Here is a 14,354-nt window from a genome sequence, read left to right as displayed (position 1 = left end):
GCAGTCGAGTCATTAATTCAGTCTAATTTTAATCACTCCAAAATATAAGTATTATGTAACTCGTATCTAATTTAAAAAGAGAAATTAAAAGGAAAACATGATAGAATGGAATCTTACCAATGAGCCCAGGTGAAAAGACTAATCTTTACCTGAATTATTTTTCTTGCTTCCTAAGAAAGTAGGCCCTAGTGTAAGTACTAACTTATGAATGATGTGCTAGTTAGGGTTTAATTATGTGTAAAGTTTAAATATTAAAAGAAATTATAAATTATTACACTTTATATGTAATTTTTTTTATATTTAAAAACATTGTTTTTTTTTTAATTTATACCTACACAGGTCTTTAATTTTAATGAAGTCATCAAATTAATATCAACTGACATTTTTAATTCATGTGACATATAATTAACGTATACAAGGCATATGCCATGCCAACTATCAAATCGAGAGGCTTTATTTATTTTGGCAAAGAAAGCACAAGTAGGAAATTATTGGGTTTTAAACTTTTATCTACTAACCAACCATGAGAAAGAAAATTTTCAACTTGCATGAGACATGGGTCGAATCCCTAGACGGTCGACTCGCACCAACTTCCCGGGCACTAGATTTCTAGCTCGCATGGCATTGGTTAGGCCCCGAGGCCCAAATGAGTCTGCGCCCAGCAAACCGACGATTCCAAATTTCTTTAATCCAGTCCCAGCTAATGCCTACGAGTACCAAGACTTTATCGCTAGTACGATGAAACTAATAAAGGTTTTGATAAATGCTGGATTATAAGAAATTTTAGTCAAAGAAACACAATATAAATTACACAATCATTGGAAATAGTAGTATTATTTGCCAAGGCATATGTTGATTCTGTACAGAGTAGGTCTGTAGACCCAAAAAAGGGGGAAAATGGAAACCATTGGGCATTCCATTTTTTACTAACCATACCCAGTTTGTGCCTTTGAGGCGCCATATTATTATTGAACTGCAGATATTAGAAGTAAATTAATCCAAAGAAATTATTAGAAGGTGGGTGATGAAAGGGAAATTTAGCTGCTGGAAGTCTCTTCACATCTTTGTGTATGATAGTTTCACAAGTCATGATAAACAACATAGTACCATTCCAAGTAAACAAAATAACAATAATAATAATAATAATAATAATTGAGTAGGTTCAATCATTTGAAATTTTACACATGAAACTGGGGGAATCAATGGCATAAAGTGTGTACTCCCTCAAAGTGAAAAAAGTAATCAATAAAATTATGATGATATAACCAAAAAAAAAAAACACCTACAGAGGCCAAGCTATTCAAGGCAATGGGGTGCCTCAGAATCAACAATCAAGAGGAAAACAGTTCATATTCTAAGGGATATGATTATAACCCGAAGGCATATCCCACAGCAATGAAAGCTGTAAGAACATACAGCCACACATGACCCGGTCGAGATGAATCATCAGCACCGCTGCATTTGTCATTAGCACCACTAAAGCATCCAGGTCTTGAAATTTTAGCCACACCTCCTTCTAGAACAAAGCTATTGTTAAGCTTACCACTGCTGAACAGCACACACCAGAAAAAGGGAGCCCCACCATCTGTGCCAGTCACAGCAGCCCCAACTTCTGTGTGGTTCTTATTGTAGAGAATTTCCAAACTTTTCTCGTTTTTCATCAACATTGAGAATGCTTCGGGAGGCTGGACATATTTGGACTGGCATCCAAGTAAACGGCTAGTGATTGGAGAGAGGGTTGAGGCATCAACACCACAGTTTGGGGCAAAAGTTTCAGCAAATTCAGAATCAGCAGGCTTCTTGGCATCAGGCCCTCCTACAGCATCACAATCACCTTGGTATGCTTTTATATATTGCAAAGCAATGCAGGCAAGGCCTGGGTTGTCAGTGAGAGATGAAGACTTGTGTGCTGTTCTATTGGCATTAAGCGCAGCCACCAACTCATCCGCAGGGTTGTCAGTTACTTTGGCTACAGTTTGTGTTCATAATGTCACAAATAAAGAAAAGATGAATGTTGTTAGGGCTCAAGAAAAATGACTGCCACAAACACATGTACAGAACAATTTGAACCTTAAAAAGATGACTATACTAGAGTATGAAACAGATTGAAAAACCACATGCTTTACATGCCTTTGAGTAATCCATTTCATATACTCAGCTAGTTATACACTATGGATATATGGGTACTGATAATAATTAGTTTTTGTTCCATAAGAAAAAAAAAATGTAGCAATAAACATGACAAAAGCAATTGCTTGAAGCAGAGGAGAAATTATGTGACTAATACCAGCATGAAGGAATCAATACCAAACAAACTACAAAAAGTTAAAAAAAAAAAAAAACAGAAGAGTTCTACTCAGACCAGTCAGAATATCACATGCTCTCTTCATGGGATGATACATGGAAAAAGTGACATTAGAAGGATGTGGCACCCCTTGGACTGAATGCTGAGGATGGCTTTAAGTTCTATATCCTCACTGATTTGTTAGCTAAAATTTTGCAGTATGATGATGGCTAGAGACGGGTAACTAGAACAGCAGGTGCAATCAGGTGTAAAGTCATGCTGTCTCTTAGGGTATTCAGAAGGGAGGGATCAAATGCAATATGAAGGGCTTCAAACATGTTTAACTTCCCATTATGAAGTTGAAGACATTTTATCATGCCTCATAGATATGGATAAACGGCGAAAGTTTGGAAACGAAGCTTTTCTCTTCTTGGTGCATTGCTTAGTTTCAGCACATTCCGTGCTCACTTGGACAATTCCCTCCTCTCTTCTACAAGCGATGTGCATTCCTTTTCACGCATAATCATGATGCATCTCATGATCAAAGATTTTCATCTGGGTTTATATCATGGCTACAACTTTGTCTTCGTAAATGACACTGGCATAACGAGTTCTTCATTCACTATATATTCAGATTTAGCTACTTACACATGCCCTAACTCCTATGTGGAATAGTATTAGGCAATTTAACCATCTATAATGGACAATTCTAGACCAGACTCGTTTAAACACAAACATATACCCACAGCAACCAGTATGTTCTCTGATGTGAAACAATAGAATTGCAAAAAGCTACGAGTTTATGATCACTTTCTTCCAGCCAGAGTCCTAAAGAAGATCTATTTTAGGAACGATGGAAGGACATCAAACTAAATGAAAAAAACTTCTCCCACCCCCACCCCCCAATATGATTCTCAAGCAAGATGACAATCAAAAACTGTCTTCAAGTGGCAAATTCAAAGGAACATTTCTTGATACGGTTTCTGGAAATGGAGACCCAATCCACCAATCAAAATACATGGAAATGATAGATCCAAAAGTAAAATTTCTTTCCCTTGTCCTCCTTTATACAAGCTAAATAGAGCACTAAGAAGGGAAATAACGCCAAAATAAGTCAACCAACTAAAAGACACCGCTTTAAACACGAGATCCAGCAACAAAAAAAAAAAAGAAACCACCTGCTTTAAACAAAACTTAGGTCAAATCAAAATGGACAACCATCAAAAGTTTAAAACTGCAATGCCTGAGATTCAGATCAATTATATGTTAACCAACTTACAAACACACAGCTGCATTTGGAAATATGAAAGAAGCCCAGAAATAAAAATAGATAAGAAACAAGATTTTTATAGTTATGAAGCAGATCAATCACTTACTAGAACCAACGATTCATTTCCAAACCCAAAACAGACATACATTGTGCAAAGTCATTTTGTTTCACCATATAAAAAAAGTTAAGAAACAAAACCCCTTTTTTTCTAGGGAAACAATAGCTAACGCTGGATAAGAGAAAGAAGATAGGAGGGACACTTACTTTGAGTATTAGCAGAAACAGAGAGGAAAAGAAAAGGAGGCAAAAGAAGCCATAAAATCATTGCCATTGTTGATTTCCTTTTTCCCTGTTGCTTTGAACTTTGAAGAGTAAACTCAGGAGATTTGAGACAGAAGAAAGAAAGGGAGATGGGAGAGATGGAACAGATGGAATAGTCAGTAAAATGTCCACTTCGTTTCGGTTGCTTTACATCTATTGCTACTCATTTGGTCATAATTTGCCGACATGCCACCGTCCGGGTTCTCGGGTTCGACCCGGTTCTTTCTTGCAACCAAAAAATGCGCTACTAGCATTATTTTTTTTTTTGGTGGTTTTTCGAGGAAATGGGGATTTTTTTTTGCTCCTGTTTAATTATTAAGTTAATTTAATATAAGAAGAATCATAATTAAATCCTGAAGTGGTTTGAAAATGCATGTGAGGAAGGCAACTTTTTTAAAAAACAACCAATTTGGCTCCTTGTTCCTACATTATTTTATTGTAGTCCCACGCACTCAATTATGACTTAGCTCTAATTACAATCTTAATTAATATTTTAATGCAATTAGAAGACGTAAACCAAGGGTTTAAGAAGATGTGGCAACCAATATTTAACAAAATCTTTACAAAGGTTAATTTTGTGATTTCGGACAACGTCCCTCTTATCGTGGTGAAAGGCATAAACTAACGGATAAGACCGTTCCAGTTTTCCTCTGGGGACAAAATCCACCGATGTTTGTTGCGTCGGAATGGCCACAGTTAACTCCTACGCGCACGTTAGTGCCTACCCTTTCCTTTCGTCGTCCTCTCCTCGCTCTTCCGCCCCCAACTTCACTGCTAAACCCAAGCGATTCTCTGGAGTGAGGTGCGCAGTGTCTCCACCGAAATGGCGGGAGAGCCGGCGACTGGTTTCAATCTCTCTGCTTTTCTCTCACTTGCTCCTTGTACCCAACTGTACGCTTGGTTTCACCTTAGTTATACAATTCGTACTATCATTTCACTGCCAAATAAAAAAGGGGAAAGTGTTGTTGCTATATTCAAGCTTTTTCTTTTTGCCTTTCATTGTTTTTCAATCAATTATGATACTGTCAGTTTTGAGAGTTGCTTCAAAGCTAAGTCATGGCCTATTGCTTTTAATACTGCAGATGCCATTGCGGGTAGCTTTTTGGATAAATACGTGAAAAGGTAATCAGTAATTTCCTGGGTGAATGTCTGTATTGTACATGATTTTTCTTTTTGTGTCAGGGGTAATTATAAATGATATAATGTATATTTAACAGGAAAAAGCTTGATCCACTTGAGGTCTATGTGCCTGCTGTTATATTGACTCAGTTCCAGATTAAAGACCTAGGTAACCTTTTTCTATCTTATCTCATTATTATTGTTATTATTTGTGGATTAAATTCTAATTAGATGTTGATTGTGTAAGTGAATCTCATCATTAAACCCAATTCCTGTTACATGCTAGTTCTTTCGCTGAAGGAATGATTTTGTTTCATGTTTAATGAGATAATGGACAGAAGTCGGATTTTTCATTTCTGTGTTTTATGCTTGAGTTCCATGCCTTTGTCATCCTGCTAAACGAATCCTCCACTTCCCGTTTTAGTCCCTATCCTTTTTAAAAGTATGTTTTGGTTCATTGTTATGAAGCATGTTCTGAATTTCTGACCACTGCAGAGAAAACTCTGGAAGTTGATAAACCAGAATATGCCATCTGCAGATTCCTACTACGTTCTGGTCCGGCTGCATCTCTACGTATAAATATTCGAGCTGTAAGTCGAGGTTTTCTAGTTAGTCGTGTGATCTTCTCATTTCTGTGTTATGTTATTTAGTTGCCACTAGTTATTGGCATATCCTCAACTCAATTCTAAGTTGAAGCCAAAGAACTATTAAGTTTCCAGAAAGAGAGGAATTTACATTTTATGAAACTATCAACTTGACCAGGAAGTTTTGTTCATTAGCCTAACGGCTCTACCTGCTCTTCACTAGTTTTGAACAAATGATGTCTGGCTTTGCCCCGGAGAAAGAGAGGGAGGAAAAAGAATGATGTTATTGCATGTTGTCACACTAGGGTCTTATTAGAGGCCATGTTACCATATACATTCTCATTCCACTTTGCTTTATGGCGGTTTTGGTATACATGAGTTGCTGAGGTTTGGAAATTTTCTTCGGAACTTCAGGTCGCACAATATGCTTCTGATGCTGGCAATGGTGAAAATGCTTTCAATGACGTTGATCAATGTCTCAGGTGACCCTAATTAAGCACTAGATGAATGTTTTAAAGTATTCTGTTCAATTTATAAGAGCAAAAACCGTAGGCGAAGGCCATTTTGTTTCAAGTACATCCATGGGTCTGCTTGCCTTGCGATCCTGGATTCTCCATGTGCTATATATTACAGGAGCTTCTACGAAGCAAATCACTTGGGTAGCAGGTCTAGAGATTAGTCTCCAATGGTTTATGTATCTGACATAGAATTCCTTGCTGCCGATTGAGAATAGGTAAGGTCCATGCCGCTTGTACAATTATGGGAGGAGAGTTCATCTGGGCACCGATATTAAACTGTTGCTTTGTCATTACAAATTTTGACCGTTTCTTATAAGTGCTGACATTTGAGAAAATGTTGAAATGTTTTCACGGAGAATCATGACTAACCCTGTTAGAATAAGCTACGCTTGCGACGTACAAGTTAGCAATACCTCCGTCAAACTAAATTTTGAAACAAAACAACTTTTGTTCTTTTGCTTAGAGCCTTGGAAGAGCTGGATTCCTTACTTCTACAGGCATCACGAAACAACCCAGAAGCCTCAGTAAAATCAATGAAGGCAAAGATTGGTACTGCCCTCGATGCTCTGGACAGGTATTGCATTACAGTTGATATATATATATCATTACCGTCATGCTTGGATCATCTGCGTTAAGACAAGTAAGCTTCATTTCCTTACAAAGCTGTTTCTATTACAGCCTCCTTCAAACAGTTCCTTCCGATGTGTTAAATCAAGGGAAGGAAATTGCAGATGCCTATAGAGCCCCTGAGGATGACGTCAAGCCTGAAGAATTGGACCCAGAAATTAAGCAACTGGAATCACTTCTATGAATCCATATATGCTCTGCTCTGTAATCTGCGAGTAAACCGATGTTCTCTGCTTGTATCATGGATAAAATTTCCGACCACAACAATGTAAACGTCTGACATGGACCCACATCCCGTCCCATCTGCTTCTTTTTTATCCCCATGCTTTTGTTATGACTAAACGAAACCGATAGAAGATGACAATCATTTAATGCATAGTTCCCAGGCAAAATTGGATCAGAACCAAAATAAAGACAGTTAAAGATCATGACTGCCATTCATTTTACTGGCTTCATAATATTTGTTTTTATCACCCAAATCTATTAGTACTAAATTTTGGAAGTAAAATTTTCAGATTTCATCTATATCTCCAACACCAATATAGTGAATACAAGAACATTGATAGTAATTTATTACACTGTTACATTACCTATATATATATATAGAGATTTATATTATGTATCGGAAACAGACACGGGGAAAATATGATGACCATTTACATACAAAAGAGAGCTGATCATGACAAAATACCAAGCCGTTGTTGCTGCCACTAATATGAAGTAATATCCACTTCCAAACGGAAATAAAATTCTTGATCACATCAACATCATGCAGGAGACAAGCTACTAAAAATACGCTTCAAACTTTGACAAACTGCTCTTAGCCTCCCCATGCTCATTGTGCAAATCTATCAGCCACCACATAATATTAGCATTAATGGACTGTATTAATTTCTTTTTTCAGAAAAAAAAGCTAGAGATTCAGGTAGCAAAGACAATGAACAAAATTTGAACATAATAAGCAATTGCAAAGAAGAAAACTTTAAACCTATCAGGTTAATATAGTAGAAGCTATACACTTCGTAAGGTGGGAGCAAAAAAGGGGGCATAACAAAATGATGCTCTCACCTTTGGACAGAAGCGGACATCCAGAGTCTCCAGCATGCTACACTGTGATATAGCGGTTTCAACTGCTTCTTCCCCGATGTTGCAAGACTTAAAAAGACCAATAGGCAAAAGAAAACAGAAAACAGCATCAGATAAGAAACTCTAGGCCATACATTAACTACAAGGACGGAGATTCATGTGTATATGCTTATGTGTGACAAAATGAAATCCAAATGATTTGGCATGTAGGAAACAGGAAATCAAAAAAGGATGTGGGGCAAAAAACCAAATACACTGCAGAAGAAGTGACACTATAGTCAGAATAAAAAGATAACTTTACCGTCAAAGAAAGAAAGGCATTTCCCCAATAGACTACACTGCATCAGACAATGATGATTGCGAGATAGGTCAGTTTAGAACCTATCTTCAACTATCACTAAACCATCAGAGAATGGAGGCTTCATATGACTCACTAACTGCTTCCTTAAAAACATAACTAAATACAGGGAATATAGCTTCTTCACCATTGACTATGTGATTCAATAGATCAAAACTATCTATGCATGTGAGTCTTCAACAGAACAAATCCATCACAGAAGCCTAGGTAGTAAGAACCAATCAATTTCAAGGATTCACTCCCAATTGAAAATCACTCAAAAAAAGGGGCAAAAAAAAATGGACCTAAAAGATTAAATATCTGTGGTTTCAAAGACTCAGAATGCATACCTGAAGAAAGAGACTAGTCAGTCTAGGACACTCAAGCTTCAAAACTTCCAAAGAGCAACAATTGCTGAATGAGATATAGCCAGAAAAATTTAGAAGAGTAAAACATAAAAGAGAAACAAATGACAAAAATAAAAAGTTGTGCATGCCTACCTTAGATTAAGAAAGGACAAATTGAAACAAGCAAGATCAACTTCCTTTAAATTGGCTGACAACGAAAGATTTAGAGATGACAAATGGAAACAGCGTGCTGGTGGTGGGATAAGCACCTTCCTAATATTTGGACAACCTACACAGTTGAGGTTCTGCAGTAAACGGTTGGCTTGCTCAACTGGCTCATTGATGTCCTCAAGAGAAAACATGCTAGATGCATTATCTGTGCTGAGCGACTCAAAAAGTCGACCACCAGTAGAACCCCAATTCAGGTCATGCATATTTATACATCCGTTCAAGCTCACATGAGTAAGATGTGTGCAATAAGCAAGAAGCTCCTCTATGGCAGACTGACACAGGGTACCATATGACAAGTCCAATTCTTGGAGTTCTTGCAAAGCACATTCCTTGTAAAGAGGCTCCAATGATGAGTCAGCCAGATATTTGCATGCTTGTAATTTTAACACCTTAAAGAAAGAAAGGAAAAGTGAGCAAAAGAATAGAACAGGAAATAAGGAAAACATGGAGTATTAGAAACATTGAAAGCTTAAACAAGACAATTTACCAAACATGCAAAATTTCTAAACCTTGCTTAATTGTAGAATAAGAAGCAACACAATGGTCTTACCATTTAAATCAAAATAAAGAATCTCTAAGAGTACAAACAATGCAAAACTCATGAATTCATCATGAATGTGCAACACAACCAACTGAATATGTAACACTAGCATGCCACATATGCATAATCATTCTTACATATCCAGGATTTTAAAGTTACCTTCAGCTGCAAACAAGACACAAAAACTGGCTGCAAATTCGTCAAAAAGGTATATGATAAATCAAGTGTCGTTAAATTCAGAAGCCAGCGCAAAGAGAAAAGACCGTCAGAACCAATAGATGGGCATGACATCAATATTAATGACTCAATCAGACGGCAGGAAGACGTTGTTGCAGATAAGCAATCATCCTTAAGTTGGCTGCATGTAAAATTGAATAGAAGTGTCAGCTATTGACCAGAGTAAAGAATCACAAAAAGAAGATAGCAATCGCAACAAACCTGCAAAAGGAAGCATCCAGAGATGTCAATAGAGGACAGTTTATGGATGCTTCAGATAAGACACCACATCCTTTCAACTCAAGTGACACCATGTATGGAGCATCAATTCTCAGTGTGTTCAATTTTGGGCATATTCCAAGATTAAGTGACCGAAGAGCAGCCTAGAAGGAGGGAAACGCTTCAGGTTTTATATTTTATAAGAGCAAGAAATTGCATGCATCAAATAGTTAATAATACATTAGCAAATTAACCTCACAGGAAGTCTGGAGTCCCTCTAAACTTACAGGACAAAATGATGCTCTTTCCAGATGATCACAACCATCTAAACAAATTTTCTCAAGACAAGGACATGCAAGATCCAGAGTAGTGATAGCACGACAACCGACCAGAGAAAGACTGACCAAAGATGTACTGGAGAGCTGCACTGCTGTCAAGCTCTGATCAAAGTAAAAACAAGAACTTCTGTCAGAAAGCACAATACAACCAAGAAAAGAAAAAGGTCACTACAATGACACACAACAATGCCTCAATAATGCAGCATCAGGAACCAAGGTGGTACATCAAACCAAAGTTCAGACAGACAAATACATGGCGCCATTTGAAGTGACCAAAAAGCTCAGAAGAAGCTACTATTTTAAATCTCTTATCATTTTAAGCCTCTTTTACCACCCAATCTTTGAATGTCAACTAGCAACGCCTTTATCCATACACACGCATGACAAATAATTCGGTAGCTAGAAAGAAACTATTCACAAACCTCACAGTTATCCATAACCAAAGATTTTAGCATAGGGCAACCACCACCGTCACTAAAGATATTGCAAACAGAATTTGTCAAAGATGCACAATCTGTAAGGTCTACTTCTTGCAAACATTGACATTGCAGTGCCAACATTGTCAAATTTTCCTGCTTCTGCAACGCTAATTTCTGCATGCTCATGAAATCAACACTCCAAATTTGAAACTTATCAATGACCAAGACAATGACAAATTTAGATCAAATTGTGAATCAAAACACATACTTGAAGTGAATTTGAACTGATGTTGATGCGATGCAGTGCGGCACAATTGGATACCGTTATAGATGATAGCATGAAACACTGTACATTCAAATCAGCAAATCTGCAGTGCAGAAATTATAAATTACTACAAAATGAAAAAAAAAAAAAGACAGGGAAGGCACCAAAAACAAAAAAAGGAACTCCAGCCCAAAAGCAATAAAGCAATCTTTTTGGGTTTCATAAGAAAAGGGAAAGGTGAACTAAATGAAATAGCAGTATACTTTCGACAATGAACCAGTCGAATTTTCTGCAGGCGAGGAAGATCCAATGACACCAATGTCAACATGTGGCAATTATCAAGCTCCAACTCCTGCAACAGCTAACAAAATCAGTCAGGCAGCTAGAAGTTTTTAATAGAGACTGCAAAGAAATCTAGGCAACAACAATATAAATGAGAAAAAGAGATTCAAACCTCCAACATATAACTATGAGCTATTGCAGCCATTGAGGCCGAAGTTATACCCTCGCAGTTGTCGAGCTTTAGAACTGTTAACATTGGCAGTCTTACAGACTTCAAAGAAAAGCAAATGCATCATATTCCACCTTAACCAAAAAAGCGGCAGTTATTAGAACTACATTAACCAAGAACTAACCTCAAGTGATATGTTTGGACAATATGAAGCATTCAGAACATGAAGATTTGCACAAGTGAGAGCTATTTCACGTAGTGTTTCATCACTAACACAAGAACAATTTGACATGTCTAAAGACTCTAATTGGGAACAAGAGGTCACTGCTGAACGAATTGCTGCATCTGTAAGTTTGTGGCATGAGCTTATATCAAGCAGATGCAAAAGAGGACAATTAAGAGCTGCCTGTGCCATATTACTACGTTTCAAAGACAAGTTTTTCAGTTGTGGGCACCTGCAAAAGATCAGATTTCAGTATAAAGAATGACTAGATTGACATCAACATATAGTTAACAGTGAAGGTATGTCTTTATTTCACCTGATGGATATACGCATCACACGGCATTTTGTTACTTTCAGATCACGCAATCGTTCATGGTTAATAGGTATCTCTTGAATACCATTGCCAAGAATAGCATCAGTCACATCCAAACTACTCAACATACTACATTCTGACAACGCATGGAAAAAGGCATCCCCTAGTTGGCCTTTTGCCAATGTTAAAGCCTCGAGATTTCTACCAATTAGAAAATTTATATAAATTAACTGCAGGCACAAAGTATTCATTTGATTAAAAAAAATAAAAAATATGATGATAAAAAGGGTACCTTAATGAAGAGACAGCTTTCATAACGAGCAGGTGAATATTAGGAGTACCGCTGAGATTCACTTCAGTGGCATTTGGATACCGTTGACACATGTCCTCAACTGTGAAATTAAAACACATAAGTCTTAGTAGTTTGGATGCAATCTCATTTATAACAATAGACTCATAATGTCTCCCACAAACTGATAAAATGAACAAATGAATCAAAATAAAACAACCAATTTAACTCCATGCATTAAAGCTAAATGGTACTAAGGCATATTTAAATTCTGATCATCTGTAGCATGCGACATGAGTATTCTGCTGTCCAGGAGACAGCATCAATCCCAGCGGTTCTTAAAATAAAAGATGAAAGGACAAGTGTACACATATTTGCATGCTCATATAATTCACTTACTTAGAGGAAATTGCCTATTTTAAGCGTTTATAGATCATCAACAACTCTCTAGCAAATATCTAAATTTTATCAGCAAATTTATTTATATAGAATACACTTTTTAAACCAAATTAAGAACTACCCAGAGATATTATGCAAATAAGAAACTCACATTGTTCAAGAGAAATATTCCGGTATTCGAAATTCAAACACCTCCAAAAATCCTCATGAGCACTAGCTGCTCGCCACTGCCTACAAACCATAGCAGCATGGCAAAGATTACGATGATCCAAGAATGAGAACACCTGAATATAGCAAAACAAACAAAAGGTTCAATAAAATGAAACAATATACAAAATTTTAAAAACTATACATAAAAAGATAATAGTTCAAACTACTAACCATATGCAATAAGTCATCTGTCAGATCCATTCGAATTTCAAAATCCTCCGTTCTCAAACCACCCTCATCGTTCCCACCATTAGCATCAAAAGGATGCCCGTCACCCCCATTATTCAACATGAAATTGTGATAAAACATCCCATTATTAGGCAAAATCGACGAGCCTTGATTAATACTAAAATCCGTCTCAGCTGAAGAGCAAGAAGTCATCTCACTACAGTGAAAACTTTGCAGAATAAGAATCACACAAAATTAAATTTCTTAATTAAATTTGTTTATACGGTGTCCAGTTGACTCACTGAGAAGCGGAGTAGACTTTGGCTCGCTTATGGTGGGAATCGTGGTGGTCACAACCTTCAACGGCAATTGAGGCGGAGGCGCTAGTCTCACCCTCGGAAGGACGTGAGCAGCGAATCAAAGGGCGCCACGTGGCACCGTCCCAATTCCCACCACATCTCATGGCGGTGACCATCTCTTCAAACAACAGCAACGTCTCGTCTCCTTGTTTTTGCCTGTTTAGGTTTAAAGCTAATTGAGCGGCGGCGGTGGCGGTGGCTTCTTCTTCCTCCTCGCGGTCGTCATCGTCGTCATTTACGATATTGCCCTCTAAGTCGTCTACATTTTCCAAAAACCCTTCCTTCATGCTTCCTTTCCGTTGATTATCGTCTTCCTCGTCGTCGCTAAAGCATAGACAGCACCAAATCCTCATGCACCCGGAGGTCAAGAACCCAACCCCTCCCAAGAAAGCAAGAAAAAACCCTAGCTCACGATCCTGCACATCTCATTCCCCCAAAACAAGAAAAAAGGCCCTAAATTTAATGAAGCAGAAAACAAAAGCTCCGGTCTTTCAGGAACCCTAAAATTCCAAAAAGCAAAAAATGGATTTTGAAACTTCAATTTTTTTGAAAATTCAGAGAAGAATCGATCGATAAATACATATACACAAATAGAGAGAGAGAAATTGTAGATTCTAGAGACAAAGAGGGAAGGACATGACCGGATCTGATCGGATCTTAGGAGCTGATAGTTGTGAAGGGAACCTCTTTTTTTTTTTGGACAATCCTGAAAAAATGAGACCGGCTCGAATGGGTGAAATAATCTCAGAATTCGTGCTTTTATTGAAAAAACCGAAAAAAAAAAACTTTCTTTACTTTTCTTTTCTTTCTATTTCTTCTTGCCCTTTTTTTTTTCTCCCCTTTTTTCCTCTTTGTACGGGGAATTTTCGGTGGCCTTTCCGTTACGAGGGCTGCACGACGCCGTTTAACAGATTTTATATTTTAAAAAATGAAAATAATTTAATATGGCAAAAAAAAAAAAAAAAAAAGACTCGTGTTTTTTATGAAGACTGGTTATGGACTAAAAGCACTTTTCTAAAGTCATGGGTGGATTTGAAAGATGAATCACACGTGCAAAACAACTTTTGGGTCAATTTTTGCTTACAAATCAAATTAAAGATAGTTAGACATTTATGTTCAATCAATATTATTCCGATTACAAAGTTTAATCCTACCATGGGAATCTAATCAGAATATATAAATCTCATATAATTAATATAAAAATTAGCAAAGTAATATAC

The 14,354-nt window shown here is 37.2% G+C and overlaps 3 protein-coding genes across 4 annotated transcripts; 1 reads left to right on the top strand and 2 right to left on the bottom strand.

Moving 5' to 3' along the window:
- LOC18588152 lies at positions 1,117–4,099 on the bottom strand. The gene is made up of 2 exons (XM_007012358.2): positions 3,819–4,099; positions 1,117–1,969 (listed from the first exon to the last, which is right to left on the bottom strand). Exons 1-2 carry the CDS (start codon positions 3,883–3,885, stop codon positions 1,368–1,370), a joined length of 669 nt encoding a protein of 222 aa, XP_007012420.1. The 5' UTR covers positions 3,886–4,099; the 3' UTR covers positions 1,117–1,367.
- Positions 4,434–7,151, top strand: LOC18588151. Its single transcript, XM_007012357.2, has 7 exons — positions 4,434–4,766; positions 4,958–4,997; positions 5,093–5,163; positions 5,490–5,584; positions 5,993–6,060; positions 6,560–6,670; positions 6,775–7,151. Exons 1-7 carry the CDS (start codon positions 4,562–4,564, stop codon positions 6,905–6,907), a joined length of 723 nt encoding a protein of 240 aa, XP_007012419.1. The 5' UTR covers positions 4,434–4,561; the 3' UTR covers positions 6,908–7,151.
- Positions 7,266–13,905, bottom strand: LOC18588150 (F-box/LRR-repeat protein 15). Of its 2 annotated transcripts, none has more exons than XM_018127612.1 (17): positions 13,078–13,905; positions 12,779–12,992; positions 12,549–12,681; positions 12,002–12,101; positions 11,713–11,910; positions 11,358–11,628; positions 11,177–11,275; positions 10,986–11,074; positions 10,726–10,825; positions 10,461–10,631; positions 9,955–10,140; positions 9,704–9,864; positions 9,425–9,623; positions 8,647–9,113; positions 8,497–8,560; positions 7,792–7,878; positions 7,266–7,571 (listed from the first exon to the last, which is right to left on the bottom strand). In XM_018127612.1, the coding sequence occupies exons 1-17, from the start codon at positions 13,485–13,487 to the stop codon at positions 7,491–7,493; spliced, it is 3,030 nt and encodes a 1,009-aa protein (XP_017983101.1). In that variant the 5' UTR covers positions 13,488–13,905; the 3' UTR covers positions 7,266–7,490. The 2 variants fall into 2 exon arrangements, with proteins under 2 accessions (XP_017983101.1, XP_007012418.1); XM_007012356.2 differs by having other exon boundaries at positions 9,988–10,140; positions 13,078–13,487.

This window comes from Theobroma cacao, chromosome 9, assembly GCF_000208745.1.
Source record: "Theobroma cacao cultivar B97-61/B2 chromosome 9, Criollo_cocoa_genome_V2, whole genome shotgun sequence".
NCBI classification, from domain to species: Eukaryota; Viridiplantae; Streptophyta; class Magnoliopsida; order Malvales; family Malvaceae; genus Theobroma; species Theobroma cacao.
Note: the sequence above shows the minus strand (reverse complement) of the source record. Positions and strands in the feature narration are given on the sequence as shown.

Coding starts and splice junctions, on each gene's coding strand:
- LOC18588150 (XM_018127612.1), bottom strand. CDS start 13,487: ATGAGGATTTGGTGCTGTCTATGCTTTAGCGACGACGAGGAAGACGAT. Junction 10,632..10,725: donor TCAGTTCAAATTCACTTCAA/GTATGTGTTTTG, acceptor ATGAGCATGCAG/AAATTAGCGTTGCAGAAGCA. Junction 8,561..8,646: donor TTGTCCTTTCTTAATCTAAG/GTAGGCATGCAC, acceptor TATCTCATTCAG/CAATTGTTGCTCTTTGGAAG.
- LOC18588151 (XM_007012357.2), top strand. CDS start 4,562: ATGGCCACAGTTAACTCCTACGCGCACGTTAGTGCCTACCCTTTCCTT. Junction 4,767..4,957: donor CTTGCTCCTTGTACCCAACT/GTACGCTTGGTT, acceptor TTAATACTGCAG/ATGCCATTGCGGGTAGCTTT. Junction 4,998..5,092: donor TTGGATAAATACGTGAAAAG/GTAATCAGTAAT, acceptor TATATTTAACAG/GAAAAAGCTTGATCCACTTG.
- LOC18588152 (XM_007012358.2), bottom strand. CDS start 3,885: ATGGCAATGATTTTATGGCTTCTTTTGCCTCCTTTTCTTTTCCTCTCT. Junction 1,970..3,818: donor TGTTTCTGCTAATACTCAAA/GTAAGTGTCCCT, acceptor CACAAACTGTAG/CCAAAGTAACTGACAACCCT.